Source organism: Tachypleus tridentatus, chromosome 7 (assembly GCF_004210375.1).
Source record: "Tachypleus tridentatus isolate NWPU-2018 chromosome 7, ASM421037v1, whole genome shotgun sequence".
Lineage (NCBI taxonomy): Eukaryota > Metazoa > Arthropoda > Merostomata > Xiphosura > Limulidae > Tachypleus > Tachypleus tridentatus.
Genome location: NC_134831.1, coordinates 11,406,997 through 11,427,994, shown reverse-complemented (window position 1 = coordinate 11,427,994; position 20,998 = coordinate 11,406,997). Strand labels below are relative to the sequence as shown.

Sequence of the window (20,998 nt, the reverse complement as noted above, 5' to 3'; positions counted from 1 at the left end):
TCTACTGCCAAAAGGGGTATACTAATTGAGGTGTTACCCCATGTGTGCCACAGAAAACTGGAGCTGAGCTTGGAAAGAATTAATTTACTTTCACGTTTTTTTTCTTTGTTTATTTTAACTTTAATAACATATACTTTTCTTGGTATAATTTTGTAAGTTTATAAGTTAATTTTTCTTACGTCCAGTAGTGGTGAAAATTTGTTTGTTTGTTTTGAATTAAGCACAAAGCTACACAAGGGCTATCTGTGCTCTGCCCACCACGGGTATCGAAACCCGATTTTTAGTGTGTAACTCCGCAGACATACCACTGGGGGGGGGCAGATGGTGAAAATACAATAACTTTGATTACTTTATTTTCATTCCAGCCCTTCCTTCAAGTAATTCATTGGTAGGTCTGATGGATATTAATAGTGAAATTCGGGGTTTGATACCTATGTGGTGCTCACAGCAAGAACAGCCATTGTGTAACTTCGTACTTACCAACAGAACTCCATTAATAGAGAGTTAATTCCCGTGCTTTAAATAGGTTTTATTATTTACAGTCGAAATTGAGAGTAAAAACTGGCTCCGTTTACTCAACAAGGAATGGTCGCAAAAATTGACTGAAAAATTAAGTCAGTGACATGCAATATTGAACACATGAAAACTACAGGTAACAAACAAAATGGTGTGTGGTGATGACTAGCTGCCTTCCCTCTAATGTTACACAACCAAATTAGAGACAGCTAAAGCAGATAGCCCTCGTGTAGCTTTGCACGAAATTCGAAACAAATGAAACCTTATAAGAACAACAGTCGTTCGTGACATCACGTATTGTTTGAGGCTATCACCCATCCTATTACTTGTAAGCCTAGAGTAGAAACGTTGCATCATTATCTAAACAATTATTTGACAAAATTCTCTGAGTATCTGCTTATAACTGGACAACTGCTAAACCATTTGTCAAGAAACCTTCATCTGTCCTTATGATACCCAAAGAATGATACAGTGAGGACAGAGGATAGATCTGCACACTCCTCATGTTAGCTTGTTTCACTTTGGTTGACAGTTATAGAAATAAAGGAATTGTTTTTTTTTAATTTCGCGCAAAGCTACTCGAGAGCTATCTGCGCTAGCCGTCCCTAATTTAGCAGTGTAAGACTTGAGGGCAGGCAGCTAGTCATCACCACCTTCCGCCAACTCTTTGGCTACTCTTTTACCAACGAATAGTGGGATTGACCGTAACATAAAAACGCCCCCACGGCTGAAAGGGCAAGCATGTTTGGTACGACGGGGAATCGAACCCGCGACCCTCAGATTACGAGTCGAACGCCTTAACCTACATGGCCATGCCGGTCCTAAATAAATGGGTAAACGAGTTTTATAAACGTTTTCTGAAAGATAATATTTCGAACTAGCGTCTTCAAATTATAAAGCGCATGCGCAGAATAAGAAAATTGCGCGAATAGCATGAGGAACGTTGAATTACAAATTTCTTTAAAAACATATTATACATAGATACAAGTCATAAAAAATGAAAAATATGAGAAAATATATTTTAAAATAGAAACTGAAACAAATTTTACAGAACAAATGAAATACACACAGAATTCCGTGGAAAGGCTATAGAACTTTTATACACGCTTAACCCTAAAATAACATTATCTTGTTTGTAATTAAGTATAAAGCTACACAATGAGGTATCTGTGATCTGCCCATCGCTAGTATCGAAACTCGGTTTCTAACGGTGTAGGTCGGCAAACATACCGCTGTGCCCCTAGAGGACACATTATTTTAAAACTATTAATGCATCGAATTGATTGATAATTAACGAACGATCCAGCCGCTAAAAATCGGGTAGGCACAGCAAAACAGCCCGTTTTGCTCAAATACATACGATAACAATCAACTGTTAGCTGCAGGGTTCTTGATGGTGACAGAAATATGCTGCCGACCGCTGTTAATATACACCACATAGGAAACGAGAGCTTTCATCAATTCTTTTAATCAGTTCTTTACACAGATAGTTCAGCGCATTAATCATCTGGACATTATAACGCTCCAACAGCTGAAAGGACGAGCATGTTTGGTGCAACGGTCAATCCAACTATTTGTTGGTAAAAAAGTGTCCCAAGAATTTGCGGTGGGTGGTGATGATTAGCTGCCTTCCCTCTAGTCTTACACTGCTAAATTAGGGACGGCTAGAGCAGACAGCCCTCGTGTAACTTTGTGCGAACTTTAGAAAACAAACAAAGAAACTTTACACAGAAGATCAAAATAAAAAATTACTCGGTTTGTCGCAATATTTAACGGCACAAAATAATCTGAACTTATCGGTTTTGGTCATTTATTTCCCTTGTGACCGTGATGACGTTTATTGCTTGAAGTTGTCTTGTTAAACGCTTAAATCAGAAGATCTGGGGAAGGGGTGATAAGTTATATGTTTCTAACTCCTGCTTGAAGTTGTCTCATCAACCGTTTAAGTCAGAAGGTTTGGGAAGGGGTGATAAGTTATATGTTTCTAACTGCTGCTTGAAGTTGTCTTGTCAACTGTTTAAGTCAGAAGGTTTGGGGGAGGGGTGAAAAGTTATATGTTTCTAACTCCTGCTTGAAGTTGTCTTATCAACCGTTTAAGTCAGAAGGTTTGGGGGAGGGGTGATAAATTACATGGTTCTAACTGCTGCTTGAAGTTGTCTTGTTAAAAATTTCAGTTAGAAGGTCCGAGGGAGGGGTGATTTAAATGTTTCTATCTTCCATTTTAATGTGTCATACTAAACGTTTCTTTAGGTTTTAAGTTCTGGGGAGATGATCAAGAGATGGTTCCAGAAGATAAAGACAGAAACCTGAAGCTCCAGGTGTTCGTGAGAACCGAAATATCGGAAGCAATAGAGGTATGAAACATAGTACTGAGTCACACCATAAAATAATAAGTTACTCACTGATTAACACCACCTTCTTGCTGAAGCTGCTCTTCATCTAACCACTTTCAGTGTTACGGTTCAAACGTAATTCAACTATGAAGTGTAATCTACTTTCAGAAAATAACATGTTTGTTATAACATTCTTCTAACTTCTGTTGTACGTTTAATTTAAAATATCAACAAAATATACACACTAACATTTGTTTGTTTGAGCGTGAAATTGCGCGTTAGACAATGCCTGTTCGCAGGTATCGAATCCTATATGTTAGCTTCAGAAGATCTCCATCTTACTGCTAAATTACAGGAAGTTCTTCTTTCTTCCGTCTGTCACCAATATCATGATAATTGATGATTATTACACGTTAATATAAAACAATATAAACGAGATATTTGTTTATATCTTTTATAGCTTTTCGTTTCTTTTGTTATTTAGGCAACTTCCGTTTGTCAAGTGACTGATATCACGAAACAATCTGATGAGTTTCCGCCCGTTTATCACACAGAACTGTGCAAGTTTCTTTTTTTCCTTACAGCCCTCTTCAAGGCTGCAGCATATGAGTGCAAAGGATTACGTTTTCTACTTGCGCCGACAGGTGGCGAAGGACCGTGGGTTAGAGGTTTTGGAATCAGTTGGATCTGAGAACGAAGGATTTGCTGATGAGTTGCCAAGGTTACTGAACAGGCTGGAAGATGAGTTACGATGTGATAACAGAAAGTGAGTTCATAACCCCAGTGTTCAGAGGTAGCAAACAAGACCAGTTTAGTTAGTTCTCGTTAACAAACCAGACTGATCAAATTAAACTACTGTTTGACTTTTTTCTTTCTTTTTGTTTTTGTGAGCAACAAGACAAAGTTGCATTGTTTGGCTTCGACGTTTTAATGCGACTACTATAAATGGCATTCAACATACGGCATAGTTTCCCACGCTTTTTGTTTGTTTTAACTTATTATATTTCTAATACACCTTTCCTTGAAAAAAATTAATACACACCACACAACTGGCGACTAACACGCACTCTACTCACAGTGAAGGAATAACAAGTCACTACTGAACCTTTACCAACAAATTTTGTGTAAAAACAGCTGTTTCCGGTTTGTTTTTTTTTCGTGTATGTACACTAATGGTTTGACTTTATTTAAATTTCGCACAAAGCTACACGAGTGTTATCTGCGCTAGCCGTCCCTTATTTAGTAGTAAAAGACTAGAAGGAAGGCAGCTAGTCACCACCACCCACCGTCAACTCTAGTGCGACTCTTTCACCAACGAATAGTGAGATTGATCGAACATTATAACGCCCCCACTGATTCGACCCTCGGATTGTGAGTCAATAACCTGGCCATACCGGGGCCCTTACACTAATGTCGAAATTTTTAATAGATGTGTTTATCTATCTACTTCTTTATTCATAATAACTTCAACACACATGATCCAACAGTTTCGGCACTTTTATTCTGTGATTAATTAAATTCATAATTAATTTAACACCTTAAATTAATATCTTAATAATTACAAGGCCTTATCAGTAGCATTAGCCCTTTTTCCATTGGATCTAAAACACGTGAATACTCTGAAGTCAAACCATCTCGTTTTAAATTAAATGTTTAATTGGATATTGTCTTAGAAACATAAAACGTTCTATATCTTTCAAAATATCAGTCCACAATGTTGAAATGCTCACAGCCCATCCAACTGTTCTCAGGTCAATGTTGTCGTTTTTAAACACTGTTTCCAATTTATACTTAGTAATTTATTAAATCTTCTACAATGAACTCTCGTCTACCACAATAGCAGAAATGGGAAAATGGGGTGTGTGGGGGGTATGCAGTGACGATGTGTTTACGAATTTTAATCACTGCGAAAACAAAGTACAAGGTGTTCTTTAAATAGCTAATAACGTAACCTAAAACAGATTACAAGATGTTCTTAAAATAGCCAATAACAAAGCCTAAAACAAATCGCAATGTATATTTTTTAAATAGCAAATAAGAGAGTAAATATCAATCAACTTAACAATCTAGTGGCCTGTATATTTCAATCATAAAATTGTATTTATAATTAATGTGTTTCTAAATTTGAATAGCTAGTTAATTTGTGTGATATAAGTTCTGATGTGTAGAATAAATCTCTTAAAACATTTCATAATATAAAAAAACAAAAAATTCCTTCTCTGAAAATAGTCAACTCAGCCAGGCATGGGAAATGGCATACACGAAAACTAGCCAAGCAGTCACGATAATATAGGGCAAACGAAATTATGTTATACCTCCCGCTTTTAACGAGCTCAGGTTAGCTGAAAACTACAGTTATCAGTTATTTCATCAGCCCCTTTCAACTGGTATTGAAAAATATAAGCTCTTCTCGGTCTTTCAGCCGTGGGGGCGTTATAATATACGGTCAATCTCACTATCCGTTGGTAAAAGAGTAACCATACAGTGGGGAGTCTTTCACTGTTATGTAAGGGACGGCTAGCGCAGATAAGTCTCGATTAGCTTTGCGCGAAATGTATAACCAAGCTGCTGGTTAATACACAAACAATAAAATACAATAAAACGAAACAATATGCACACACGCTGAAACAGACAAAGGTATATTTTATGAATTCTTAGCACAATACAGAAAACTTGAAAACCAAGATGCCAGCATCAAAATTATTATTAAAACAGCTACAGAATATCTTACTACGACACATCACTGAACTACCTGTTACCTCACAAACATACACGCCTAACATCACTTTATGAATAAATAAATAAACTCACAATATAAACGGACATAGTCCTGAAAAGAAAAGTAGCAACAGTAACTATTGGACATCCAAAACAATTCACGAAACCTCGACTATACAACACCAAAAGATCGGGAAAGAAGTAGAAGTCAATTTGGACCTGACCCTTCCAGGTCTTCAAGACCAAGATTCCGATGGATACATAGTTAATATTCTCTATTCCCTATCTAGATACCTTCCATTAAGATTAAGACAAATTCCAAAGTCGAGTTTGGTTTATTACTTCCTACTTTTGACAAGTAAAATAATAATCTGAAATTTAGTTAAGTGATTAAAATTTAATTGAATATTAATAGCACAGCACCATTTTACGTAAGATGTCTTTACTCGCAATTATTTAATGAAATTACCTTATAAGGCCTAATAATTCCAAATAAACTATGACTAAATTTTAATACAATGTAAGATATTCATCTTCTACTAGTATGTTGAACATTAATAACAATAATAATACATACACACATACTTCCCGTTAGTTTCCTCCAAGATTTTGTGAGCGATCCCCAAAATGGAACCGTGTTGCTGTTGGACCTTCTTAAGAATTGTCATAGTCGTCAAACCAATCAGGATAAACATGGATCTGCAGAAAATAAGGAACGCAAACAACTACTGAAGAGGGCGCTGGTAAGCTTTACACTAAGTTCATATATCTACAAAACTTTAAAAAGAGGATGTTAAAACTTCAGTAATTGTTAGAGGAAAAAACGAAATATATCATCCCAGTTATCGATTGACAATGATGGCTTCCGTAAAAGTTCTGAATTAATTCTGTCAGCTGTGATGTATTAAGTTTCCAGTACTTTTATTCCGTTTCCTAAAATGTTTCAAACGTTTTAATTGTTTGCTGTCAACTCATGCAGTACCCTAATCTTAGTTAAGCTAGTGTTAAGAACGCCTGCCACTGTTTGCAACAATATTAACTAGCCAAGTGACGTTTAATTATATCAAATAGCAATAACTACAATGGTCGTGTGCCTAGTTTGTTTGTGTTTTCTTATAGCAAAGCCACATCGGGCTATCTGCTGAGTCCACCGAGAGGAATCGAACCCCTGATTTAGCACTGTAACTCCGTAGAATTACCGCTGTACTAGCGGGGGGGGGCAGTCGTGTACCGAAATGCTTCCTTGCTTAACTGATTTCATAATTCAAAATCCATTAACCAACGACCACGATCGTGTTAGTGTTTGTTTTAATCAATTCAGCCCAATTACTATGTAAATTATGAAAATTATTTTCTTCCTTCTTTGAAGTTCTTAGAATACTTTAAAAACAAAAAAACAATGACATGAAATTAGAAAGCTAAGCCTACCAAAATACAACACAAATGTTCTCTTCCTTCTTAATTTGTGTTTCCCGTGGTGATTATTTTGCTACCACATGGTGACTAAAGTATCTAGAATAATATTTAGAATGTGCTTGAAAGATCCTTTTCTATTCTCTCTTTACCACTTTTTACTATTAACGCGTTTAGGCTAGGTCGCACATATAAGGGCTTTGTAAACAAACCTTTTCTTAGTGAAAGTCAATTAACTTAGGTACGTAAGTACAGCTGAATATAAAACTTTGAGAAAAACAGCACATTCCTCAAGTTCAAATGTCAAGCCTAAAGTTCATTGGCTGTTCAATTATCTATGAAATAACTATGTACATAAAGAACCTTACATTAATTTATCGAACCAAAAAGACCGACGTCTTCAGCTAGCGTACTCTAAAGAGCTTTACTGCGAACCCTCTGGGCTTAGACAGTGACCCTGTGCTGACCCCTGGTAGCTAGAGTTTGTGATGGGCGTAAATTTCCTCGTATTTATAAAGGGATTATTATGATACTTTATAAAGGAGGTGGGGCTTTAAAATGAGTTATTCGTATTCCTTGAGTGAACGTAAATTTGTACAGGTTCGTACAATAACAAAAGTGCTAGTTTTACTGCTATCGAAACTATTGAAGTTATATTACAGGCTTGAAGGTGTGTCTCCTTTACACTTCATGTCACTTTTCATGTGTAAAGTATATTTGTAATATTACCATGTTCTATCATGGGTAAAGAATACTTGAAATATTACCCACTTCTCTTATGTTTAAAGAATACTTTATGTTTAGAGTCTGTGTTTAAAACTGTCTAAATTTAAAGGAAAAGTTCATCGCCGATCTCTGAAGATTAAATTTAATAAGTGTAGAAACACAGCCTTATTTTAGACAAATGTTTGAACGCTTCTGGTGTTGTTTAAAGCGTAATAAAAATCCTTTATGTATACAGTAATCATAGATAATCAAGATTGCATTCTAACAATAAGAAATTGTTTGGCAATGTTTATGGTTAGTCTTGAAGGACTAAACAGTCCTTCGTTGTCCTTATTTTATTTTATGTTGGTGAATATTTGTTACTGGTCGTCGTAACAAATTATCAAAATAAATAAGCAAAAAATAATTTAAAACAAATTTAGAGACTAAGAAAATAATGAATTTTAAAGAATTAAAACCCGATCTTTTAAAACTCTTCTTTTGATATTAGGCTTTTAAAAAATATTCAAATATTATTTTTTTCATATCTAGCAATACATGGCCTGGCATGGCCATGTGGGTTAAAGCGTTCGACTCATAATCTGAGGGTCGCGGGTTCAAATCCCGGTCGCACTAAACATGCTCGCCCTTTCAGCCGTAGGGGCGTTATAATGTGACGGTCAATCCTACTATTCGTTGGTAAAAGAGTAGCCAAAGAGTTGGCGGTGGGTGATGATGACTAGCTGCCTTCCCTCTAGTCTTACACTGCTAAATTAGGGACGGCTAGCGCAGATAGCCCACGTGTAGCTTTGCGCGAAATTCCAAAACAAACAAACAATCTAGCAATACTGCCCATTGAAATCAACACATTATAACTTTTTTATAAAATCTGTTAATCAATATAATTCCGATCTTAAATTGTTGCAGATTAAGGGAAATAATCGGTCATTAATTTGTTTCTCCAAGAGTAAAAAAAAAAATATATTCGCATTCTTTAGGAAAAATATATCTTTTCTTCTGTGTACCTGTGTCCATTTTTGAAGTTCTCGACAAATCGCTGATAAACGTGTATATATAAAGTAACGGCCGGGCAAAGAAAGTGTTCATAGGAACTAACAGCCAAACAAAAACAACGTATAAGAAGTAATGGCCGGAGAGAAATATTATAGTTGTTTACACAGAAAACTTTGGAAAGGCGGAAGGGATCCTGACAGTTGTCATCAACTCGATAATTCTTGTTTTTCTACAAAACGGTCAATCACCAGAATATATGAAGCGGAACAGCCCGTGAAGAGTTCGCTGTAGCCCTATTTATGCGAATTTCAAAATGTTACTTTCTTATTTTAATATATATTTATTAACCTAGCAAACAGCAACTGTTCTTGGTTGTTTCAGAAAAGTGTCGGTTCGTAGCCAAAGAAATTTCCGAATAATCACTAGGTTCAAATTCTTCTAAATTTCTTTGCATGCTGGTTGAGTCTTCAGGTATCATTAACCTCGCTTCCAGTGGCTTACGGCGTTTTCTGTTGAGTTGTATCACGTGCGAATAATCTGTACATCAAATCTTCTCGTTGTGTAAGGTTTAATTATTTATATCTGTTCACAATAACATTTGACTCTTTTATCTAGAGATGCGAATAAATCAAAATTATACAGAAAGGAATCGAAACAACTTAAACAAATGATTCCTAAGTTCACTATCAGTTGGATTTATATTTTTTATAGATCATGGATTTCTTTGGATTATAAAATTAAACAGCTTTTAGCGATTTGACCCGAAACCGTCTGTTTTTTTTTCTTTCAAAAATGTCGTACTATTTGTATTTGCTTCATAATCCTTTGTAACTTGTGATATTACTTTATTTTATAGTCTGACGAGTACGTCTGTTTGCTGTGTCTAAAGAACACTCTTCAGTTACATGTAAGTGTGTTTGCTTCGTTAGAAAATATAGCTATGTAAGTTGGAAACCACTGAAGATATGTTTTATGCTTCACTAATCTACCAATAACGAACTTTTTAAATTTGTTTTATGTACTCACTTCATCAGTGTACATCACTCCTAGAAATATATAGATTGGAACATTAAATCTAAATTGATGCCATCACAGTAGTTTCCAAGCCAAGAAACAGTTTCCTGCTATATACGTGTACTTGGCCAGCTACATTTTGACTGAAAAGGTTTATTAAAGTATACAATGTTTACTTACCCCGAGAAAGTTGTAAAAAGATAACAACTACTGTTGTGCCACCTAGCAGCAGTAACAAGAGTTAAAGTGATGAGTAGATTTGATTATGCATAGATGAGTCATACTTTGTTTAAAATTATTAATGTGTTTGTCTTTATACTTTAGACCAATATGTTTCATTTAAATATGTTGTACTCCTTTCTTAAGATAAACTTACTTTCTTTAGCGCTTTGTTTTATATTTGATAATATTATTGAAACATATTTATTCTGTCTGTTTTATTAGTTGTTAAGGAAACTCAGTTAACAGTATATATAAACATATCTTTTAGAAATCCATTATGAGCATCGCTCAACATCATAGTGGTCTTTCTGTTCTGGCTTCATGTATCATGAGTACCTTTACTAAGTCCCGTGTGGTGGCGCTCGAGGTAAGTTCGCTTAAATAAAGGGTAATTATTAATAACACATTATAATGCAATATTTAAGCATACCAACACTCTTTATTTGAAAAATGAACTTTAGAGATCTCTAAATAACCTACTAACGTAAGAAAATGCTCTAAATATAAAAGTCCTATTCACGGTAATAATACTTAAAGACGCTTGTTGCTTAAATACGTAGAACTTATTGAAAGAATTACACCATGTAACAAAATTTTTACTTTTTCGTGTTCCTTAGCAGAAAGTGTTATTTCCCAATTGCTTATGCTTAAAGTGAATGGAAAAGACCTATTCTTTTTTTTAAACTTTGCTTTTGTGACCTGGGTAATGAAATTTTCAAATTTACCCATTTTTCAGAACATTCCAGGTAGATTCAGTGCTCAGTAGCTATTGGATAATTTTCTCGAACTTACAAGAATTTTCAAGAACTTTCTAGAATGTTGTAGAACTTACGAGATTTTTCAAGAATCTTTTAGAAATTTCTAGAACTTTCCATAGCAATATATATACAGTGGCTCACCATTTCAGTTTAGTTCTAGCTGCCTAAGTGAACACACAGACCTGTTTCTTTGTTTCTTGAATTTTGCACAAAGCTACTCGAGGGCTATTTGGCCTAGCCATCCCTAATTTAGCAATGTAAAACTAGAGGGAAGGCAGCTAGTGATCATCAACCACCGCCAACTCTTGGGCTACTTTTTTACCAACGAATAGTGGGATTGACCGTCACGTTATAACGCCTCCGCGGCTGAAAGAGCGAACATGTTTGGCGCGACCGGGACACATAGACCTATCTGATTTTATCAGAGATGGCATCAAGATGCTGCAAGCATTCTCCAGACGCATTCTGCTACGTTCGTGGCCAATTTATCAAGACAAGAGCGAAACAGTACTCTGTGACAGCATCTGCTAAAATGTGTGAAGCTTACAAGATATATTTCAACATGTCTGTCGGGGATCAAGACAAACCCTGGACACTTTATTTTACCTGCAAGCACTGCAAAAAACTCTAGAAGGTAAGACGGACAATTTGTGCTGCCTTGAATAGTAAGATTTTATATTATACAAATTTTAGACCTTTTAAAATTTAAATATCTTTCGTTGCACCTCAAAGAGGAATACAACAGCATCAAGACCTTGCTAGAAGCCTTGAAGTATGATGAGTATGGTTGGGAGGTTATCGGAGTCTTCAAACTGGTGGCATTACTGATGGATCTCCAAGGAGGTTTTACCAAGTTTCCTTGTTATCTTTGTCTTTGAAACAGCAGGAACACCGCAGCGCACTACAACAGGATCTACTAGTCACACGGACCGACTTCTCTGTGGGGAGGCACAATATCAAATGTGAGCCACTAGTGAACCTCCAGAAGGTGTTGTTCCCACCACTGCACATAAAATTGGGCCTTATGAAATAATTTGTCACAGCTCTTGATAAGGAATCTGCAGCCTTCAAGTACCTTCGAGACTTCTTCCCTAAGCTGTCTGAGGCAAAGATCAAAGCTGGTGTTTTCGTTGGACCACAAATAAAGAAGACCTTGAAGTGGAATACCCCAAGAAGCTCAGTAGGAAATGAAAAAAGCTTGGGGCAGCTTTGTCGCATTGGTTTGGGGCTTCTTGGGCCATTATAAAGCCGAAAATTATGTGAAACTGGTTGAGGCTCTGGTGAAGAATTATGGCAAAATGGGCTGCAGGATGTCCCTCAAAGTCCACATCCTTGATGCTCATCTTGATAAATTCAAGAACATGAGAGCATACTCAGAGGATCAAGGCGAACACTTCCACCAAGATATACTGGACTTTGAACGCCGCTACCAAGGAGCGTATAACGAATTGGTTAATTACTAAATTTCACTATCCAGGTCACAGAAGCAAAGTTTGAAGGGAATAATGACCATTTTCTGTACTTTTACAACATAAACAATTAATAAATAACACATAATATCCAGGAACAAAATTTGTGTTACATAGTGTTATAGAATAGTTCTTTGAGATTCGACAGAAGAATGCTGAATTATCAATTATTTTTAAATAAACCTTTAAATAAAAGAATATAAAATCAAAAAGAAAGTTTCAAAAACCATACTTTGTTTAAATAAGTTTGACTTTTTAATTTAATATCTTTAATATTGTTAAAAGTTTGGTTAATGTGGACAGTACTGACCAAAATCCTCTTTGTCAGGTTATGACAGACAGTATTTACTGAAACATAAAGGTATCGCTTTGTCAGGTTATGACAGACAGTATTTACTGAAACATAAAGGTATCACTTTGTCAGGTTATGATGGACAGTATTTACTGAAACATAAAGGTATCACTTTGTCAGGTTATGATAGACAGTATTTACTGAAACATAAAGGTATCATTTTGTCAGGTTATGATGGACAGTATTTACTGAAACATAAAGGTATCATTTTGTCAGGTTATAATAGACAGTATTTACTGAAACATAAAGGTATCACTTTGTCAGGTTGTTATGGACAGTATTTACTGAAATATAAAGGTATCACATTGTCAGGTTATGATAGACAGTATTCACTGAAATATAAATGTATCAATTTGTCAGGTTGTGATGGACAGTATTTACTGAAACATAAAGGTATCACTTTGTCAGGTTACGATAGACAGTATTTACTGAAACATAAAGGTATCATTTTGTCAGGTTATAATAGACAGTATTTACTGAAACATAAAGGTATCACTTTGTCAGGTTGTTATGGACAGTATTTACTGAAATATAAAGGTATCACATTGTCAGGTTATGATAGACAGTATTCACTGAAATATAAATGTATCAATTTGTCAGGTTATGATGGACAGTATTTACTGAAACATAAAGGTATCACTTTGTCAGGTTACGATAGACAGTATTTACTGAAACATAAAGGTATCATTTTGTCAGGTTATAATAGACAGTATTTACTGAAACATAAAGGTATCACTTTGTCAGGTTACGATAGACGGTATTTACTGAAACATAAAGGTATCATTTTGTCAGGTTGTTATGGACAGTATTTACTGAAATATAAAGGTATCACATTGTCAGGTTGTTATGGACAGTATTTACTGAAACATAAAGGTATCACTTTGTCAGGTTGTTATGGACAGTATTTACTGAAATATAAAGGTATCACAATGTCAGGTTGTTATGGACAGTATTTACTGAAATATAAAGGTATCACATTGTCAGGTTGTTATGGACAGTATTTACTGAAACATAAAGGTATCACATTGTCAGGTTGTTATGGACAGTGTTTACCAAAAAATGTCACTTGTTCTTCAGATTTTGACCAAAGTTTGCAAAGAATTCCCCGAAGGCTACAAGAAAACCCTTGAAGCAATGTCATCTGTAAAACTAATCTTTGGAGAGTCTGTGAGATTCAAGTTTTTGGTATCCATGTTAATGGGTTGCAGCAAGAGTGCCCACGAATTTGAGGTATGAGTCTTTCACCATCCATAAACAATTTTGTTGTTAATGGATTATATAACTGATCTGATATCTAAATTCAGATGAGCTTCCTGTTTTCCTCGTTTTAAAGAAATTTTATCATTGAACTCATATCCCGATTCAGATAAGCTTTGTTATGTTCATGTTTTAAAGTGCTTTTTATAAGGGCATCTTCGTCTCTCTCACTAAGAAGGCACCAGCACATAGTTAAACCCTGTCTCTCTAACTAAGAAGGCACCAGTACATAGATAAACCCTCTCTAACTAAGAAGGCAGCACTACATAGTTAAACCCCATTTCTCTAACTAAGAAGGCACCAATACATAGTTAAACCTTGTCTCTCTAATTACGAAAGTATCAGTAGATAGTCAAACCTTGAATCTCTAACTAAAAATGTACCAGTACATAGTTAAACCTTGCCTATCTAAATAAGAAGGGACCAGTACATAGTCAAACCTTGTCTCTCTAATTAAGAATGCAACAGTAGATAGTCAAACCTTGAATCTCTAACTAAAAATGTACCAGTACATAGTTAAACCCTGCCTATCTAAGTAAGAAGGGACCAGTACATAGTTAAACCCTGCCTATCTAAGTAAGAGGGCACCAATACATAGTTAAACCATGTTTTTATCTTCTGTCAACAGAAAGTGTCTCTGCTGTTCCTCAACACGCTTCTTCTCAAGTGTGTTCGTCCAGCCGACAGAGTTAGATTGCAGTGTGAAATAGAAGAGGCAGGACTGGACATAGATGTCTTGGAAAAAGTTAGTTTCAACAGCTTTTTACGCATTTTGACTCGATAAAAATATTTTTTAAAATTATTTAATGAAAATTGCAAGTAGAATAAGACGGTAACGACAATTCCTTTTTTGTTTGTTTTATTGTTCCAAAAATATACATTTCTATTTTGGTTCTATGATGGTAAATACGTCCGAGTTTAAAAGATTGAACAAGTAATATTGAGAAACAAATTATACGGTACAAAATAAAATAATGTAGTTTTCAAGCGAATAAATATTTTATCAATTTGTAGATGGCGTATGGTTACCGCTAGCAGGCCTGATGTTGATCAATGATCATGAAATAAATATTAGCAGTAAATCGTACTGCTAATATACTTCGATCATTAACAGTTTGAATAATTCTATAGATAAAATTAATTAAGAATGTTAAATAGTCATAAGTAACAAAATGAGTTCGAGAAGTTTTATTCCACTTATTTGGTTAAAAAATAATCCTAATAGAATTTGCAAAAGAAAAATACTTCACCTGGTGATGAAGTTTGGAATGAAATTCAGAAATGGAAAGACAATTACCTGGATGTTGAAGCGACACTAAAGGAAAGCCGTACAATATTGTCGTTAAATTCCACACTACGTCATGAGGTAAATACAACAAAATTTACTATGATATAATTGGTTTTTCTGTTTCATTTTCACTTTACAGCCATTTGTGAGAAATAACTTTCATTGATCTATTACAGAAACTACGACCCTCCAGTTGATTAATCCATTTTAACAACGGACTGAAGTCGGTTGTTCTTGAATAACATGATACCGAAAATCTGTCTACAATAGTTACGATTCCAAGCTAGGCCTAATATAGTTTAGAAATATTTATCTCGTGAGGAATCCACATTATGACGTCTTGGAGTTAGACCATCAAACGATATAAGGAAGATATTTCAATACTAAAAAAAAAAAATCCCCTTGAATGAAGTTTAAAGATTGTTTCTCAGGACGATTGGTATGGGTATAAACACTTACTAATAAAGCAAAGAACAACGTTTCGACCTTCTTAGGTCATCTTCTGGTTAACAAAGAGAAAGTTTGCAACTGACCGTTTCTGCATATGTCTTAAACATATTCTCTAACTAACTTCTTCTGTCAGTAAACTTTTAAAGCTTAAACTTCCAAACAGGTTACACTCGAGAAAGTATTTGGAAATGCAATTTCTTTGATCAACTACGTGTTATTTTAAAAGAGTTACGTATATCAACTATTTGTATATATTTAACAAACAAATAGTTACATCACAACTGGTTTCCTTTCTGTGCATTTTTACAAAAGTAATTTGATGTGACACATTTTAAAGTTATTTTGTTTAATAATAGAAGTCATTTTTCCTTTAATGTTTCATAACATTTGCTCATACGTTCAACTAAGAAGTCATTAACAGTAGACACAGTATCAACTATTTTATTTTTATGTTGAATATACATCCAGAAAATTCAAGTGTTTTCTTTTGAGATTTGTTTGTAACACACTGACAGAAGAAAATGGCGTATTGAAGTTCAGGATGTGAATAGTTATTCTGTTTTGTTATGTTTCTTAAAATAACGTGTTTTTAAACATTAAATATGTGTGTGTTGTCCACGAAGTATGAAATTAACATTTTTTTTAATATTCCAGGTTGATCTGTTGAGAAGAGCAATAGCGGTGAGTTAAAATGAAAAACAGTGAATATAGAAAGGATAGTTTGATAAGTTAGCCTTACCTAATGTAACTATCACTATGTTAATTTGTTTTATTCGTAAGCCTGCACAACGAATTATCTGTGCTGTACCCAACTCAGAAATTACACCACGAGTCTTAGCGTTATAAGCTCTCGAGTTCACCGCTCAGTCGCCGGTGGATCGTTATGTTTGTATAAACACATATTTTTGATCATTATGTGTTTATACGCACACAGTTTTGATCGTTATGTGTTTCTACACACACAGTTTTGATCGTTATGTGTTTCTACACACACAGTTGTGATCGTTATGTGATTATAAACACACAGTTTCGATCGTTATATGTTTGTACACACACGGTTTTTGACTACAGTTAACCAAAGCCTTACTTCTTCTGAACACTGAAATACATATTGTTCTGGTGAATACATTTACACCAAAACGAACAATGTTACACTGGACAATTATAACAATAATTATATAAGGATGAAAATATCAAAACAAGTGTGTGTGTGTGTGTTTCGGTTACATTTATTACACAAAATAACACAATTTTTACTTTTTCTTGTTCCTGGGCAGAAAGTGTTATTTCCCAATTGCTTATACCTAAAGTAAATGGAAAAGACCTATTTTTCTCTTCAAACTTTGCTTTTGTGACTTGGGAGCGTATAACGAAAACATGATGGGAGACTATATTTGGGGGTTGATACATTACAGTCGCAAATCTCGAAAACCACTCACTTCTAAATATTTTTGTATAACTTTAGTACAAATACATGTAAATCTTGATTCATATGTTGTTTTATTCAGACCTTATGTAAATGAAAATGTGAAAATTTGCCCGTTTTTACATAGAAAATAGGTTAATTTCTAAATTTCATTATCCAGGTCACAAAAGTAAAGTTTGAAGGGAATAATGGCCATTTTCTGTACTTTTACAACATAAGCAATTAAGAAATAACACAATACAATTCAGGAACAAAATTTGTGTTACATAGTGTGATCAACACCCAATATTAGGCATAAAAGGTTCACTTTGTGACTGAATATCGAGCATTAGTAGGCCTTATCCACACAGCTACATTGATCAACCATGGCTACTGGAAGCTGTGAAGACAGTAATTGTTTTTGTAGTGTGATACTAAAGATTCGTGGGCTTCAGTTGCTCTTCAACTGATACCAGAAACTTTCACCTGAATTATTTACTCCTTTTAACTAATTCTAAATTACTCATAATTACGTATCAGAAACGCTGCTCAGAGGGCGATTGTTTGTGATAGTTCGTGTGAAAAGCATTGTTCACAATCTTAATAACAAAATATAAGAAAAGTTTCTAAATATTTTTATTACTGAATAAAGAAGTTATTGACATACAACGATGCGAGTTATCTTAGATATTTTTTTTTCATAGTACGAACATGAAGTCAGGCGATTCACTTCTTATAATGCCACATACCATGTATGGAAGTTTCATTCTGTTTTTATGAAAGACCTTACTGTAAATAAATTTCTTAAGAATTCCCCTTTGTGGGGATTTTCATTGAAATCAGACGTAAACTGTGGGAAAGGTTTTGTGGGCAAACGGACATCAGTCTCTTACACGTGTACATGTAGATTTGCTGTGAGTTCTATTCCAGCTAATAGCTATAAATTGATGGCGAGACAGACGTTTTTGAAATAAAACTGTTAGTGAAATTTGTTTACGTTGTTTTAAGGTCTTCAGTTACTTTTATAATACATTGTAACTGATTGTTTCAAGGCATTGATTTATATTCGACTGATTAGATACATAGACAGCCACACCATTGCTTCATTATTTTTAATTTTCAGACGATATCTGATGATTACTTTCCATTTACTGCAGCTTATTCAGCAAAATATAGGAAATCTCATGCTTTCTTGAATATTTTTCACAATTAGGGTGACAGTTTAGGGCTATTTTAATGCAGTGAGAACCAATATATAATGATAATTAGGGAAAAATGGAAGCAAAGTTAATGTGAGGATATGTTATGAAAAGTCGCTCATTCCATTAAATACAGAGGGCCTTGGCCACCTTGTTTCGACAGTTGTTAGTATTATAATGAAAGAGACACTCAGTGGTACAGCGGTATGTCTGCTGACTTACAACGTTAGAAACCGGGTTTCGATACCCGTGTTGGGCAGAGCACAGATAGCACATTGTGAAGCTTTGTGCTTAAGTACAAACAGAATCAAATATCATTAGATTACATCCATGTCTAGTGTTACCTAAAAGCATGTGTCCAGATTATTTAATGATAATATCCATGAATAAAATAATTTTATGATAATTACATGCTTATTAACCAGTGTATTTATTTCTTTTAAACTAGAAATTGGAGGAAGACAAGATTAGCCTGATGCTGATAGAGAGAGAGGTAATTAAAGTTACGTCTTGAAAATACGTGCAAGACGTAGTTTGACTGGTTTTGTTTCTCCCATAGAATTTTTAACATTAAATTTCGACGACACTCAGGTGAAAGTTTCAGTTTAGAAATTATATACTTCAAGTGTATGATCCACTCCGTTCGAGTGACATTTGGATCACGTGACTTATATTGTTGGACACAACGACAACCTTATGAAATATTCTACACATTTAACGAATATAATACATTTCTGAGAGCACTGGAGTTTCCGAACATATCAACAATTACTAAAAACTTGAAACAATATAAATGAGGGCTTGTAATCATTTAACTATAGCTATGTTTGTTTAACGATTGGATATTAATACCGTAATAGTTGATAGTGGGTAACATTTAGCTATAGATATGTTTGTTGACTGGTTGGATATTAATACCGTAATAGTTGATAGTGGGTAACATTTAGCTATAGATATGTTTGTTTAACAGTTGGATATTAATACCGTAATAGTTGATAGTGGGTAACATTTAGCTATAGATATGTTTGTTTAACAGTTGGATATTAATACCGTAATAGTTGATAGTGGGTAACATTTAGCTATAGATATGTTTGTTTAACAGTTGGATATTAATACCGTAATAGTTGATAGTGGGTAACATTTAGCTATAGATATGTTTGTTTAACAGTTGGATATTAAGATATTAATACCGTAATAGTTGATAGTTGGTAACATTTAGCTATAGATATGTTTGTTTAACAGTTGGATATTAATACAGTAATAGTTGATAGTGGGTAACATTTAGCTATAGATATGTTTGTTTAACGATTGGATATTAATACCGTAATAGTTGATAGTGGGTAACATTTAGCTATAGATATGTTTGTTGACTGGTTGGATATTAATACCGTAATAGTTGATAGTGTATAACATTTAACTATAGCTATGTTTGTTTAACGGTTGTATATTAATACCGTAATAGTTTATAGTGGGTATCATTTAGCTATAAATATGTTTGTGTAACTGTTAGATATTAATACCATAATAGTTTATAGTGGATAACATTTAATAGCTATGCTTGTTTAACGGTTGTATATTAATACCGTAATAGTCGATAGTAGTTAATATTTAACTATAGCTTTGTTTGTTTAACGGTTGGGTATTATTACCGTAATAGTTGATAGAGGGGCAACATTTACCTATAGATATATTTGTTTAGTGGTTGGATATTAATACCGTAATAGTTGATAGTGGGTATCAGTTAGCTATAAATATGTTTGTGTAACTGTTAGATATTAATACCATAATAGTTTATAGTGGATAACATTTAATAGCTATGCTTGTTTAACGGTTGTATATTAATATCGTAATAGTTAATGGTGGGTATCAGTTAGCTATAAACATCTTTGTGTAACTGTTAGATATTAATACCATAATAGTTGATAGTGGGTATAATTTGGCCATAGCTATATTTGTTTAACGGTTGGATATTAATACCGTGATAGGTGATAGTGAGTAACATTTAGCTACAACTTTGTTTAACGGTTGTATATTAATACCGTAATAATTAAGAATGGGTAATCTCTAGCTGTAACTAGGTGTTTTGTTTTTAAAGGTTTGATTTTAGGACTATAATAAATGAATATCCCTCTTAACAGAAAATTGTTACGGTGCATTTCGTGTTGCTTTGAAGCTGATTCTCTGCAGTGTTGAATAATTATAAGATTAACCCGGGTATGTTTTGTTATCCAAGCTTTTCGTGTTGTATTTTATCTTGTATAGTTGAAGGATAGATGTGAGGACCTGGAACAGGAGTTATCTATCATAAAAAGAACAAGAAATAGTCTGGAGGTGAGACTTTTATGGAAATGTTTTAGTTAATTGTGGTGAAGGTTATTATAAATGAACCTAAAATGGTGTAATTAGAGTTGTTTGTTGTTGTCAATAATAGTTTTGTTGTTGCGAATAACTAATGTTAGTTAGTGACAAATCAAATGATGAAAGTTACTAATTGAATAAATAACGTTTTAGATGGAATTCGTTGTTAAAACAACTTTCATATTACTTCCTAAATATCTGAATTATATCATTAAAATATTCGTGTTTTGTTGTTGTTGCTTTTAATTTCGCGCAAAGCTACACGAGGGCTATCTGCGTTAGCCGTTTCTAATTTACAGCTAGTCATCACCACCCACCCACCAATTCTTGGGCTACTCTTTTACCGACAAATAGTGGGATTGACCGTCACATTATAACTCCCTCACGACTGAAAGGGCGAGCATGTTTGGTGCGACTAGGATTCGAACCCGCGCCCTCGGATTACGAGTCGAACGCCTTAACCTACCTGGCTATGCCGGGCATTAAAATCATTATCAAACCAGTCTATCAACCAAGTTGTTTCTTTT

The 20,998-nt window shown here is 34.4% G+C and overlaps 1 protein-coding gene across 4 annotated transcripts in view; it reads left to right on the top strand.

Annotated features, from left to right (window-relative positions):
• The window catches only part of LOC143255116 (uncharacterized), a 32,872-nt gene that overhangs the window by 7,479 nt on the left and 4,395 nt on the right, over window positions 1–20,998 (top strand). For 3 of the 4 annotated variants that reach the window (XM_076510287.1, XM_076510289.1, XM_076510288.1), the window contains exons 2-12: window positions 2,767–2,870; window positions 3,434–3,615; window positions 6,163–6,310; window positions 9,556–9,606; window positions 10,204–10,302; window positions 13,592–13,744; window positions 14,400–14,516; window positions 14,997–15,137; window positions 16,164–16,190; window positions 18,562–18,606; window positions 20,376–20,444. In XM_076510287.1, the coding sequence (XP_076366402.1) occupies window positions 2,767–2,870; window positions 3,434–3,615; window positions 6,163–6,310; window positions 9,556–9,606; window positions 10,204–10,302; window positions 13,592–13,744; window positions 14,400–14,516; window positions 14,997–15,137; window positions 16,164–16,190; window positions 18,562–18,606; window positions 20,376–20,444 (1,136 nt within the window). Of the gene's footprint in view, window positions 1–2,766; window positions 2,871–3,333; window positions 3,616–6,162; window positions 6,311–9,555; window positions 9,607–10,203; window positions 10,303–13,591; window positions 13,745–14,399; window positions 14,517–14,996; window positions 15,138–16,163; window positions 16,191–18,561; window positions 18,607–20,375; window positions 20,445–20,998 lie in introns of all 4 variants that reach the window. The other variant, XM_076510290.1, reaches the window with a different exon arrangement.